The 15,283-nt window shown below is 41.3% G+C and overlaps 1 protein-coding gene across 5 annotated transcripts in view; it reads right to left on the bottom strand.

The window, feature by feature from the left end:
• Positions 1 to 15,283, bottom strand: part of VSTM2A (V-set and transmembrane domain containing 2A) — an 82,865-nt gene that overhangs the window by 56,295 nt on the left and 11,287 nt on the right. For 3 of the 5 annotated variants that reach the window (XM_039327171.1, XM_039327168.1, XM_039327170.1), the window contains exon 4: positions 12,361 to 12,688. In XM_039327171.1, the coding sequence (XP_039183105.1) occupies positions 12,361 to 12,688 (328 nt within the window). Of the gene's footprint in view, positions 1 to 4,793; positions 6,518 to 12,360; positions 12,689 to 15,283 lie in introns of those variants that run through there. The other 2 variants (XM_039327169.1, XM_039327172.1) reach the window with 2 other exon arrangements.

The raw sequence follows: 15,283 nt of genomic DNA, 5'->3' as shown, positions 1-15,283 counted from the left end.
AAACCGAGAATGACTCGTGCAGCCTATAGACGTAAAGTAAAAGAACAGCAGATGGCGGATGTTGAAATAAAGAAAAGGAAATGATGAACTTTGGTAGTAGTTTTTTTTTTTGAAATAGAAGATGTTTTAAAGGAATAGTGAATGATTTGTGTAATATGTAGATGTAAAGAAAAAGAACAATAAATGTTAGTTTAGCTGGTAGTTTGACTTAGTATGTTTTAAAGGAATAGTGAATGATTTGTGTAGTATGTAGATGTAAAGAAAAAGAATAATAGAAGGTGTTGATTTAGTGGAAAAGTTTAAATATTTGGGAGTATATATTATAAATTTTTAATTTAAAGTGTATAAAAATAATTATGAGATATTATGGGTAAAGGTGTAAAAGAATTTAAATTCTAAGGATCTCTGGTGGTGAGAATTTTAGTGATTAAGATGAATGGTTTGCTGAAACTTCTTAAGTAGGAGGGTATTAATAGATTTACTTAGGGGTGGGGAAAAAAAAGAGGCAAAGAGCCAAGTTTATCGAATGTAACTTTGTTGGTTGGGTTATATTGGAGGGAAAATTTTATTATGGATGAATGGTTGTTTAAAAGAAATATACACCTCAGCGTGGAGAAGATAGATAAATTACATGTAGAGTAAATATGGGTTAGAATTGATATGGGATTAAAAAGTATTATTTAGATTATGAATAATTTTTAGTTTTTAATTTGGAATTGCTTATATTGTTATTTTTGTTTTTTTGCTTAAATTTGTTTTGTATTCGAGTTAAAGCACATTATTGATTTTGTTATTAGTATAGTTGGATAAGTTTATTTAGAATTTGTTTGTTTATTTGTAACCCTATAACCAGCTCTGGGAAGTGAGGGGGGAGGGAGGGAGGGGGTTATTTCAGGGGGGGATATTGTTAAAAACTTGTATAAAACTTTTCAATAAAAAAAAGATGGTAAATGTATCCAACACACCTTCTTCCTCCTATTTTCCCCATGATAATAATCCTGTGAGGAGGGTTGGGCTGAGAGGAAGAGAGAGACTGGTGCAGCTGGCTTTCAGAGCTAAGGCAGGACAATACATCTATCAATGAGTTTGAGATGTGTTGTTTACTCCTTCATATCCTTGAAAGAAGGCTATCTGACCAACCCTTATTACTTTTATAACTACATTTATAAATGTAGTTAAATTCCCCCAATTGCTACTCATCCAGGAGGACCTAAACTGCATGTAGGTTCTGTCTGGGCAGTACAACACTGTCCAGAAAGAGAAACAGAGTTACATACTGAAGATACCTCATTCCATACCAAGGATGATGTCACCCAGCAGTTTCATGTAGATGTTAAACAGACCACTGAGTGCTGCAACATCCCACTTACCACACAATACCAAATCTTTCCCTATCAATACTAACTGGAACCAGCACTTGAGAAAAATTACACAACACAACACAACACAGTGTTACTCAGCCCAACTTTCAAAGTCCAGAAAAACCCCATGATTAATTGATACTGAAAGCCCCTTAAAGATCATGAAGAGCAAAAATGGATGCAACAGCTCCATCTCACCCCTTGCTAGAGATTGTGTAAGATCTTTATAACTCTGCAGTTAATTTACAATAGCCTATTAATTCAATTAATTATCTTCATGTTTCATTAAACCCTTACTTCTTCCAATGAGCACCCTTTCAGGGTTTTCCCCCCCAGTGAAGCATATTCTCCTTGATTTTGCATAGATTTTCCACTACAAAGCTTTACTTCTCTTTTTCTGGGAAAAAAGTATCAATATATACTATTTTGTTTCAATGAAGCTAAACCATCAGTTCTTCCATGCTACAAAGTTCTCCTGGGCCCTCAAAGCAATGTAGAAACAAAAGAACAACTTATTCCCTGTTGCTTTGATTATTGTAACATCCAAACAGTGATAGTACCATAAAGGAGGAGAGGTCTGCTTTAGTGTGAATGGAAGTAATGTGGGAAGGGGATGGAAAGATTTCCGTAACTACAAATATTTGGGAAAGCAAGTGAAAATCATAGGAACTAATCAGAAGGAATCAGTCCTTAAGGAGATAAAGACAAGCAATAATAGATTGTTCCATAAATGATCCAGCCTGTGAGATTTGCCTTCCCTGCATGGTTAAGAAGGCCAGAAGCAGAAGGATAATCTAGCAGATCCAATGGTGGCCACAGTCTGGACTTTGCTTTAGCCCAGTCCAGTACCAGCCTGTTGCAATCTGGAGTTTCTAAAGTTGGCTTAAGAGACGGGCAGCTTAGACTACAGTGTGGAATCAACCTAAAGTTGCTTTTTGTGCCTTAAGTTAACAGAATAACAGAATTGGAAGGGGCCTTGGAAGTCTTCTAATACACCCCCTGCTTAAGAAGGAGACCCTGTACCATTTTAAACAAATATCTGTCCAGCCTCTTTTTAAAAGCCTCTATTGCTGGAGCACCCACAACTTCTGAAAGTGAACTATTCCACTAGTTGATCATTCTATGTTGCTTCTGTCTTTGTTCAGTGTCCATCCATTGCTTCTTGTCTTGTCTTTTGGTGCTTTGGAAAATAGGTTGATCCCCTCTTCTTTGTGGCAGCCCTTCAAATATTGGAAGACTACTACCATGTCACTCCTAGCTCTTTTTTTGACTAACCTGGACATACCCAATTCCTGCAACTGCCCTTCATAAATTTTAGCCTTCACCCCCCCTCCCCAAATCATTTTCATTGCATTTCTCTGCACTCTTTTTCGTATTGTGATGACCAGAATTGGACACAGTATTCCAAGTATGGTCTTACCAAGACATTATAAAGAGTAGCATCACTTGGGATATTGATTCTTTTCCTCTGTTAGTGCAGCCTAGGATTGCATTGGCTTTTTGGGCAGCTGGCCCTTATTTAAATGATTGTCCACTAGGACTCCAAGAACCCTCATGCAATTACTGTGGTTGAGTGAAGTGTTACCTAATCTGTCCCTGTAACTTTTTGTAGCTGTATCTCTGTAATAACAAAAGTCCCAGGGTAATGACAAAATTCTCTTCCTACCCTTCTATAGTTCTAGATTGTTCAGGATTTATGTTGCCAATATTCATATCAGAAGAATATACATTTATCAGTTTGTTGACTCATACAAATAATGCCACTTCTTTGTTGACTCATACAAATAATGCCACCTGTAGTTTCTGCTTAGAATCTCTGTGAGCAGATTCCATGGAGTATGATCATGAGTTAGCAGTCAGACGAAATGAGCAACTGTCCCAGGTGTGGACACATATGGTTGAGAACAACCACATGTTCAACTTCGCAGGGGCTGAGGTCATCGCCCAGGATTCGACAAAGGGCGGCCACTTGCTGAAGAAGCCTGGCTGTCTGACCAGCATTCCATCAACCAACATGTCGACTTGCTACTGGCATACCAGGCACTAAGACAACATGAGCAGTCATGCAAGGGGCTCGAATAGGCAAACCGCCGACCACCCCTCTCCCGTGCAACTATCCAGAACAGGAAGGTGAAGGACCTGGATTACACATGAACAGACATACTGGCACAGGTTGTGGAGGAATGGACCAGACCAATTGCAGAGCTGGGGAGGAGACGGCAGATTGGTGTGGTCGATGCAGCGAGCACAGCTGGGGGATTGCCAACCAGGATAGCTGCATGATGCACTGACAGCACATTGAGCCATGACAGTGGGGGGAGTGACTAGGCAGCAATATTAAATAGCTGGTTGTTTCGTGACAAGTATGTCCAGCTGGCAGGGCAGTGAGGTTGAGGCGGATGTTGGCCAATGTAACTGAAGTAGGCGTGATACAGCCAATCATAGGTGGGAGGTATGTGCCGGCCACAATCCAGAATTACACATCGACAGAAATACTGGCACAGGATGTGGAGGAATGGATCTGACCGACTGCAGGGCTAGGGAGGAGACAGCGGATTGGTGTGGTCAGCACAGGGATTTTTTATATATAAAATCCCTCTTGTCCTGGAATGCTATTATTGTCTGGCAATCTTATATGTGCTCTCTGAGGTATAGGAAATGACAATTTTAAGACAGGAGAGGAGAGAAGGGGAAAGACCCTTTTTTCTAAATAACCCGTTCCCAGGCTCAGGACAAGCCCAATTCTCTTTGTTTAAATTTATAGAACTGAGTATCAAATGGAAGAAATTAGATGAGGGAGTCAACTGGCAGCAAGACATATAAAAAGAAAGATAGTCAGTTACTCATGAGTCTGAAATTTTGTTCCCAAGTTTATCTTGCATGTCAGTGACTGGTTGAATTGAATTCTTGAGTAATAACTTTGCTGCCAGACACTTGCATTATGGATTTCTTTATGTATTCCATGTATGTATTATGAGTATATGATTTCTATTACTATTTACATCTAATGCATTGCTTTCATCTGATTCTTAAGAAATAGCTTTTCTCACAAAAGAGTGAGAAAACCAGGAAATCAAGAAACTTTTCTTAAGCCCTAATTTTGGAATATTAAGTTCCTTGATCTCTAGTCATCTCTCATTTTGTGACATAAAATGAAATTACTATTGGCAAATCCACTTTTCTTCCAAAGTCCCAAGGTGACATACAGTTCTGTATGGAGAAAAACAGAATTGCTACTAAATGGCCTACAACTAAACTACCATGCCAATTTTTTTTGGGTGTAAGTTGAAAACTAAATCTATATATGTGGATGGGATCAGAGATTCAGATTCAAAAAAGGCTAGTCAGTACAGTAGAGAAAGTTTCACTCTGTATTTACAGCAAGTGAAGAACAGCTCATTGTGAATCTTTGTTATTTTCCCTAGAGGCTTATTGGTTGATATTATATCTCTTTAATAGAAAAAAGGTTCATTTAATATACAGTTATTAACACATTCTGTTGGCACTCATTTAGCTAGGAAGTATTAAGACTTGCATATTTTTTTTAAAAAATATCTGATTTCACAAAGAAATGTCATTCTCATATAGGCTGTCTCATTATCACATCAAATACAGTACACAAGTCAATTAAAATATAATAATTCTGTGTAGCCTCATACATGAGACTACTTCCTATATTATGAGCAAATTAAGTTGTTGGTATACCAAGTTCTGATTTTATTAATAACAAAATTAAAAGAAAACCCACCCAACCAGAGAACAGGGTACATTTTTTTTCTGTCTCTCTTCTCTTTCTCATTTTTCCTTTCAATTTTTTTTGCAGGGTATATATAATTGATAAAATATATTCCAGAAATAATTCCAACATTCCTGGGCAACTCAAATATTTCTGTTGGAAACCATAACAAATGTGCATTTTTACAGAGTTAGTAGAGGGGTGCATTGCCATCAGCAAGGACTTAGGCTAGTGGAAAATGATTGCATGAATTACAAAATGCCACATAGTACTGAATTATAACTTAAAATAAATGCTTTGGTAAAAGAAAAAAGATGTCAAGTTGGTGGCAGCACACTGAGATAATATTTAAAACTGACATATAAATGTACCAAGGAACATCTGTTTGAAGTTGTATCACACATGAAAACAGTTTACAGAATGTAAGTTAAAGTTTGCAAATATAGAAGTGCAAAATTAAAGAAAACCTATCAAAATAGAAAACACGCACATATAATATATGTATTTATAGAAACCTTTAAGTACCCCATAGGGGTTGGCCAGGCTGATAATTGCCACCATCAAACAGGAAAGAAAGTAATAATCATGAGAAGAAGAAATGAACTAAGAAACTCCAACTAAGGCTCAGACATTTTTTTGCACATTTTCCATCTTTATAGACTTCTTGTACTTATTAGCTGCATTGGATTTGTGGCAAGATTTGCCGTCCAAAAAAGATGTTCCTCCAAAGGATGTTTCCCTCTGCTGCCATCTGAGTAAAGTTGGCATCTGGAAACCTAGAGAGGCTATGTGTTGAGATGTAGTAGAAGGGAAGTTGAGTTTATTATCTTTCTGCTTAGAGTTATCTCTTTCCGGATAAGAACCATGTCTAGTTTGATAATATCAAAAAATGAATAAATAAAAAAATATATAAATAACAGCTGAAGAATCAAGGTAATTCAGCACTTTCATTTGTTTGAGTCAAGAAAAATAAAAATAAAGAAAAATGTACATTGCCACATTGAACAATATTTTATTACCGTGTGCCAATTCCTCTTAAAAAAGAAAAAGAAAAAGAGAGAAAAAAGGAAAAGGAAAAAAAAATTAGATTCAAAAGAAATGAACTTGATATTTGTCTTTTTTTTCTTTTCTTTTTTTTAAAAAGTGTAATATTTTATTTATTGATTTTGTATGTGTTTTCTGAAGAAGGTGCTCCTCTGTGTAGTGAATTAGTGTACATTGGGTGCAGGGTGGTGGTTGGAAGTTAGGATCAATTTTTCTGTCCACTCCGTAGATTTTACAGGCGATTTGCTCTTTGCTTTAAGAAGAGAAAGTGATATTGGAAAAAGTCAGCACTTTTTAGATCAAAGCAAAGCACCCTTCATAAAGCCACAAACAAGAAGTAGGACAGAAAGTCCATGGCTTGTAGCTATCCTTGCACCTGCGGAAGAAGTTATAAGATATTCGCTCATCTTGTAGATTTCCAATGCTCCTTTATAAGGCTGTTTAAACATATACATTCATATATTTAATTAGCTTGCCAGCTTGGCTCTTGTGCCCATGGCTTTCTTGGCATGCACTGCAAATAACAACATATACAAAGGATTTCAGTCCCATAGAGGTGCTTTGCTTTGTATTTGTTTGCTTTGTACGTTTTTCCCCTAACAATATAATCTAGTCATATGGAAAAAGAGCACTATGAACACATTCTCAGATTGTTTTTTTTATCCCCAAATCCCAATAATAACTTTGCAAAGTGAACTTTATGCCTCAAAGCAAGCTATGAACAGAGGATAATTCAAACCCTCATGGGTCAATATATATGGGTAGCAAGCTGTCTTTAGTTTGGTGGGAGACCAGTTCTGTAATCCAAAATTAAAATCTATTTTTAAAAAAGAATATGTATTGAGTTTTTTAAAAAGTATGTTTAAAGGTATATCTGTTCATAGATATTCATAAGCCTATTGCAGGTTAGATGACACCTTATTTTTTTATGGAGGAGATATCTGTTAAGCTTTGAAATACTGGAGAAAACTATCCATGCCTTGATTTAAATTTAAAAAAAATTCGGCATAATAAGATCAGGTAAAGGTATTTAGAGAGGATAATCAGGCAAAGTTGCCTAACCTAGCTATAAGTCAGAGGTGGAGAAATTCTTTATGGAGCATAGGGATTCAGTGATCTTTTGAGCTCACGGCCAGCCTTAGACTACAAAATTAAGTCTGTGTAATGTTTATGTATGTGCATATGAAGTTATGGCAGATTGGTGAGATATCATCAGCCACAGACTAAACAACCATGTCATCAGACATAATAAAAACAATAAGAATACATTCCTAACTCAAAGATGATCAGGATCTTTCTATTTCTGAGACCTGGTTGTTGAAAAAATATTCCCAAGCTCTTAGGAATGATCTGTATTATTGAGTCATGCATGTTTGCAGAAGATTTTTGTGCTTTGAATAGAATGTATTCTGAAAATTAAATTACTGTATATAGAATAATATACTGAAATGTATGAAGTGATACATTTGCTTTGCTAAGGAATGGTGCATTTGTTCTATGATCTACGTTCTATATATCTTCACAGAAATTAATTACACAAACAATAAAGATGGAGACAAAATATAATAACATGTCCCTTTGTCAGAACCCATATCTATTTGATTTCATACTTCCCTTGCTCTTCTCTCATATTTTATACTTCCCTTGCTCTCTTCCTCTCTCTGTACGTCTTCTCCCTAAACTGTCAGCTAGCAAAAGGGGAGGAAGAAAAACATATAACTTCCGGAACCTGGTTTATCTCTCCGTTCTCAAGAGAAGGTGCGAAGAGTCATCTAAACATTGCTGCCATGACCAGAGCCAGCCTGATGTTATCTCCCCTTTCCGTGACTTAAAACCTGGGGATTGGCCAGTTTGAATCGTCCAGATGAACTATGGGGTGGGGTTTGCTTGAGGACACTTTAACCTATCAATCTGTATGGGAGCCCCTCAGATTCTGTCTAGTATGCCTGCTATCAACTTCTTCTAATAAAAAGTTCCTTTTGGAAGAGTTTGCTTCCATGAGTTCTACTTTCTTGGGATGAGGTATTGAAGTGGGTCCTGACATGACAGGATCTGCAATAGTAGTCAACCTGCAAGAACAGATCTTGCCAGGGAACTCTGCAAAGTCTACCATGTCAGACACCGGTGCAGAGAAGGAAGAAGCCACTGCAAAGGGGGAGCCCTCCCTCCAGTCGGAACCCTGCCAGCTGTCCAGCTCTGAGACATCCTACGCCTTGGAGGAAGAGGTGGTGGAGGCACACAGCCATAAGCCTTGCTGGTCCATGGGCATAGTCAAGAAGGACAAGTGGGAGAAAAAATTGAGAAAGGTGATGCTGAGGTGAGGCAGCCACCAATTGGGATGGAAGCAAGAGATGGAGAGATCACTGCTCCTCAGCAAAGATGAAGATGATTGCAGGGAGTAGTCGAACTGGATCCTGGAGAAGGCGATTGACCTGATGAAATCAACCCTCATCTCCCTCAAAGATGAAAAGCCCGAACCCCGCAGTGGCACCGTTACCTTGGACTGCAGCAAAGGAGACACCGAGGGAGAGTCCGAAGCCGAAGCCCCAGGAACGTCAGATGGAGCAGCTAAGACTGCAGCCATCGTGGCAGCAGCCCCCACTTCATGCCGTGCGATAGCTGCTGATTGGGATGGATGACAAAGAGACAACGACATAGGCATTGATCCATCCAGAAGTTCCCGCCAGTAGATATGAAGTTTTGGGGGGAGCCGCACTGCCTGGGTTTCTTCCTAACCCAAGTCCTCAACTACATGGAAGAATATGGCTGAGACATCCTGACCAACAAGGCTCAGATCTGCATCATACAGGCAGCCCTGGATGGCGTGGCAGCTGATTGGGTGGTGCACCTACACAATTCCAATGCCCCCAAGCTCCAGAACTTCAACCAATTCATGTTCTTCCTTAGACAACAGTTCGAGGACCTGTTGGCAGACTGGAAGGCTTGTGAGAAGATTAGGACAGTGAAGCAAGGCAGGCTGAATACACCCAGGAGTTCTGAGCCATTGGTAGACCTCTATAATGCCTGCCTTCCCTGGGGAGACCCACACCAATTGCACGACTGGTACATCCTGGAAGAGGAAGCCAAGATTGACCTGCTCAATTGCAGAGGGAAGCCGTGGAACTGATCACCCCCTGAGCCATCACATGAGCCCACGAAGCCTCAATCCATGGCCAAGAAGACCACCGGCTGCTTCAAGTGCAGGAAAGAGGGACATCGCACCACAGAATGCTGCTTGAGGAACCTTCAGCAGAAGACTGACCGATGCCAGCCGGGAAGTCAGGAAGATCACCTGCCAAGCCGCGAAAAATGGCCACGAGGGGTAACGAGGCCGTTGAGTCCCCCCGCCCAATGGGGGAAAAGAACCCTGGCCTACACCGCAGGGGCATCCAACTTGTCAGACGACAACTCTGAAGACAAACCCCTGATAAATGGGCCCATTGTGGCCCTCACCTGGACGGTGACTATCCTAGCCCCTTCATGCCCAAAGCTGTAAAAGTTAAAGCTTTACTAGACTCTGGCTGCAGGCATTGCCTTATTAGCCCAATGCTGGTGGGAAACCTGGGCATTCTGGTGAGGAAGAGTTCATGGCTTCCATGGCAACCATGAACCTGACCCAGGTAATCCAGGATCTGACTCATAGGGGTGGTCACACGCTTGACCTTGTGTTTCTCTCAGGGCAATGGAGACATGATCTGGAATTAAGGGGAATAGAGATCTCTCCTTTGTCGTGGACAGATCATTTCCTATTGAGGCTGGATTTCAGAGCATCATTCCCCCACCACAGGGAGGTGGAGCCGCCCCAGGTGCCTAATGGACCCAGATCGGTTCCAGGAGGAACTTGGGGAAATACCTGACTCCCTTGTCCACAACTTGGCTGGGTCCCTGGTTGCGGCCTGGAATGAGGCGGCGTCCGGGGCCCTGGATCGAATTGCGCCTCTGCGACCTCTCTGTGGTAGTGGTCCCCGGAGGGCGCCTTGGTTTACTGAGGAACTCCGGGAGATGAAGCGCCACAAGAGACGTCTAGAGCGACATTGGAGGGCCAGTAACTCTGAATCTGACCGATCACTATTAAGAGCCTATCTTAGGACTTATTTAGTGGCGATAAGGGCGGCAAAGCGTGTTCACTTTTCCGCACTTATTGCATCCACAGAATCTCACCCAGCCGCCTTGTTTAGGGTGACCCGCTCCCTTCTTAAAGTGGAGGAGGCAGAGGAACCCTTGCAGGGGAGAGCTGAGAAGTTTGTTCAGTTTCTTTCGGACAAAATCGCTCAGATTCAGAGGGACCTGGACTCCGACTGGCAGTGCCAGCCAAGATGCCCGGGGCTGGTCTTAGTCATGTTATCTGGAGCGAGTTTGAGCCTGTGACCCCTGATGAAGTGGACAAGGCTGTGAGGGCAATGAATGCCGCCACCTATTTCTGCCAGTAGGGAGGTGACACGAAGCTGGCTCCAGGCGATAATCAACGCCTCCTTGATGGAGCGGTCTTTCCTGCAACCTTTGAAGGAAGCAGTGGTGAGGCCCCTCCTCAAGAAGCCTTCCCTGGACCCAGCTGTTTTGAAGAACTTTCGTCCTGTCTCCAATCTCCCCTTTGTGGGAAAGGTTGTAAAGAAGGTGGTGGTGTCCCAACTCTTGCGATCCTTGGATGAAACGAATTATCTGGACCCTTTTCAATCTGGTTTCAGGCCCGGCTACAGCACTGAGACTGCTTTGGTTGCACTGACTGATGACCTCTGGCGAGCCCGGGATAGGGGGTCATTCCTCTATCTTGGTGTTTCTTGACCTCTCAGCGGCTTTCAATACAATCGACCATGTATCCTTCTGCATCGTCTTGGGGAGGTGGGGGTGGGTGGCACCGTATTGCGGTGGTTCTCCTCCTACCTCTCTGACAGGTCACAGTCGGTGTTGGCGGGTGGACAGAGATCGACCCCTAGGTGCCTCGATTATGGGGTGCCTCAGGGCTCGGTCCTGTCCCCCCTCCTTTTTAACATCTACATGAAACCGTTGGGTGAGATCATTCGGCGACACGGGGTGAGGTATCATCAGTATGCGGATGATACCCAATTGTATATCTCCACCGCGTGTCCTTTCAGTGAAGCAGTTGACGTGATGTGCCGGTGCCTGGAAGATGTGAGGGTCTGGATGGGGATGAACAGGCTTAGACTCAACCCTGACAAGACCGAGTGACTCTGGGTCCTGCCCCCCAAGGGTCATTCTGATGGTCCATCATTAGTCCTGGGGGGGGGAAATTTACCTCCCTCAGTGCAGGCATGCAACTTGGGTGTCCTCCTGGACTCACAGCTAAATGTGGAACAACCTTTGCCCAGGTTCGCCTGGTGTACCAGTTGTGGCCTTATTTGGACCGGGAGGCTCTACTCACAGTTACTCATGCCCTTGTCACCTCAAAACTGGACTACTGTAATGCGCTCTACATGGGGCTACCCTTGAAGAGCGTTCGGAGGCTGCAGTTGGTTCAAAATGCAGTCGCGAGAGCGATTGTGGGTACACCAAGGTACACCCACGTGTCACCTATCCTCTGCGAGCTGCACTGGCTTCCTGTGGGTCTCCGGATGCAATTCAAGGTGTTGGTTGTCACCTTTAAAGCCCTTCATGGCTTAGGACCAGGTTAGTTACAGGACCGCATACTGCCGCATAGTTCCCAGAGACCGGTGAGGTCCCAGAGATTGGGCCTCCTTCAGGTCCCGTCGGCCAGACAATGTCGGCTGGCGGGCCCTCGGGGAAGGGCCTTTTCTGTGGTGGCTCCGACGTGGTGGAATCAACTTCCCCCTGAGATTCGAACTACTCCCACCTTGCTGGCCTTCAAGAAAGCTATTAAAACTCTCCTGTTCTGGCAGGCCTGGGGTTGATGTCCCTGGGGTGGCCAGGATTCGATTGGGACATGCTGTGTGAATGTATTCATTTTTAATTGTTATATTTGTTGTTTTAATTTTGTACGCCGCCCTGAGTCCCTAGGGATTGGGCGGCATATAAATTTTATTAATAAATAAATAAATAAATAATATTATGTGATTTTATTATGCCAAATGGGGCTTTTACTTTTGTTTTGCATAGTCATAAGGATTAAGCATATCAAGATTTTTGTATAAAATGTTTTCTATGCAGGATATAAAATAATCATTTTTCTCTGAGAATAGCATTGCTTTGAGTTTCAATTACATTCTAGTCATATGCTTAAAATTTTCAAATGTTTGTTCATACCTGATTGTGGGCTTTGCTTGGTGATTTTGGCATTTGCTGTAGGATTAGAAATGGGACGTTGACTGGCAGAATTATGGATGCTGTTAGAAAAGGCAGCTGAGATGTTCTTGCGAGGTTTATCCTGCAGCCACATTGGGGAAACTTCAAAAGCCTGCATTCTTCGAGAGTGGCTATTTGCATTGACTTTGAGATAAGCTTGGGCTTTGTATTCTTGAAAGTGTCTGTAATTGGCATCTGTCACTTTGCACTCATACAGTCCTTCATCCTTTCTCCTGACTTTGGAGATCTGCAGCTTGTGGGAAATATCATTCCCCTGTACTTTCACTGTCTGTAAAAATTCCAGAAACATCTTTAAATGTTATTGCTATTAATAGATACTCCTCCATGTCTTCCTTTCATGCATTTATACACAGCTGACAGTGTCCCAAGTCAACTAGAACCGGGGGGGGGGGGGGGGAAGCCTCGTTTTCTAACTAATTGTTGCTAGGTTATTGCAGATCTGGGTTGTTGTGTTTCCATGTGTGTTTATGATACTCTGTTGTTTGCCACCTGTTGTAAAATGCCTTAAGGATGGTTCCACCAAACAGCTGGATTTATATTAAAAATAATTTCAGAGCAAATAAATGAACATTCTGTCAGTATCATAATACAAAATTGATATATGACTTTTGCCATACAGCTATGGCAGCACTGTTATCCCTGCATTGTAGGGGCAGAGCAGAAGGGTTCTAAAAGAGGGTGACTTATCTAGGTCATCTGGAGAGTTTTTGAAGAAAATTATGCTCACAAAAGGCAAGAAAAGTGCATTGGAGGCACTTTGTCAGGATTAAGCATAATTAGAATAGGAGCTAAGGTTTTAAGCAGAATGCAGACTGGGTCCAGCACCACCACGGAAATTCCTCAATAGCTAACCCTGGCTACAGACTTAGACCAATCACACACAATTGGTAAAAACTGCTGGTGAATATATTGAAGAAATCAATAATATATGTAATTTTGTGGGCTACTGCAGATTCTGACTTTTTTTTCCCTAAATTCTGACTTTTACTAACTACACACAATATTTGTTACAATTAATGGGGTTTTAATACCCTTTTAAACTTTGAGCTTACTTAAATTACTAAGATTATTCAATTATCAGCTCACACTGATTGCAAGGGAAGCTAGTGTCCAGCCACTGCCTTTTTATTGAAAACTAAATCTCATTAATTTTGTGATATATTTTTTACATTATGCCATTTCTTTTCTGGCTTTTATTTTTGCAATTTGTTGAATATAGAGTCTATGCCACTCACTTCTATTTTATTACCAAGAACTCTGAGATAATAAATGAGGTTTCATTGATCTACCCTTACTGGAATGTAATTGGGGTATATAATGTGTTTTCCTGAAAGTAAGCCATACCCCCAAAATAATCCCTAGCTTTGGGGCAGGGCACATGCCTAAAAGTCAAGCTAGGGCAGGGTGGAATTTACCATTGCAGCGAGATCTCCCATGGATCCACCCTTGCTTCACTGGCCCACTTCTTCTGCAGCTGAAGGAGCAGCTTCATTCTGCAGCTGAGAATGGAGCTTGGGCCTGCATGTTGCAGTCAGAGGCCTTTGTGGAAGGCTTCTGCAGCCAAGAACTGAGCTATGGATTTAATCCGTAGCTCAGTTCTCGGCTGCACAGGCCTTCAGGAAAGGCCTTCAGGAAAGGCCTTCAGCCGCAGAAGAAATGGTTGGCTAGGTGGGGCTGTCTGTGCCACCATGGTGAAGTGAGTGGAAAAGACACCCTCCAAAAATAAGACCTGGTGCCTCTTTTGGAGACAAGAAAAATAAGACCAGGTCTTATTTTCGGGGAAACATGGTACATACTTGCCCAAACACCCATTATCTCATTGCAATCCACTTTCTCAACCTGCCTGTGTGAAGCTTTATTTCTCACAATATTCATCTCTCCTGAACTTAAATTACAAAAATACAGAATGGTAATATACTATGTTGTATTGTGTTATTTTTCTTTAAATTGAAGAAATTGAACTGAGGAAGATTAGAATTCCATTTTACTGCTGGATCACAATAAGATCAATGTTAGCTGAACAGTCTCTTTCAGTTCTACTCTTGAAAAATTGAGAAGTGATGAACTTGGGGAAGAATAGTAGATGTTGCTGAGGTCAAATTTGTCTTCCACACATTTTCTCTAAGAATTAAGGGTTACTAAATAGCCTTCAGAAATGATGTGATTCTGATTTTGATTATGTGTTCCAGAAGAAAAATTGAGAAAAATCTTATAAAAGAGGGCCTGTTTATTAAAGGAAAATAAGATCATTTTGGTGCTGTTAACCTGGTTAAGAATAATTTCAGTAATACTTAAACACAGATTGGATTACAGTCAAATAAATATCTCTATTGGGGATCATTTTGTTTTTTTACCACTTTTCCTTTTATGTTCAATAAAACTCATTTCCCACTAAGAATCCACTATGCATAAGAAAGGGAGGAGTGGAAGAAGATATATCAGAGGTAATAAATAGAGAATTGCACAAGCAGAATAACAGTGGTAGTACAATGACAGAGAAATGAAGGGGGTGAATCTGGGAGCTAACCTGCCAGAAGAGATTCCTGCAACATGATGAAAGTTAGCCCAGAGAAGAAATATTAAAAAGGGCAGAAAAATATATTTTTCCTCAAAAGGACTTTTTAAAACCAAACCTGGCCCCAAATCTATCTCTCTGCCCCAAGCAAGACTTTAACCCTATACAAATGCAGATGTAAAACCATCAGAAAGTTGAAGCCAGAGCAATCAAAAAGACAAAAGAGAAGATCTGTATACCCCACCCAAACTCTAGGAGTCAGCCCCACCACCTGGGAAGCAGGATATGATAATAGAATTAAACCACAGATATCAAGGCCTAGACAAACACTCAGAAACAGCCTCAAGG

Source organism: Crotalus tigris, unplaced genomic scaffold, assembly GCF_016545835.1.
Source record: "Crotalus tigris isolate CLP2741 ecotype Arizona unplaced genomic scaffold, ASM1654583v1 scf7180000024351.1097467, whole genome shotgun sequence".
In the NCBI taxonomy this organism is placed as follows: domain Eukaryota; kingdom Metazoa; phylum Chordata; class Lepidosauria; order Squamata; family Viperidae; genus Crotalus; species Crotalus tigris.
Note: the sequence above shows the minus strand (reverse complement) of the source record. Positions and strands in the feature narration are given on the sequence as shown.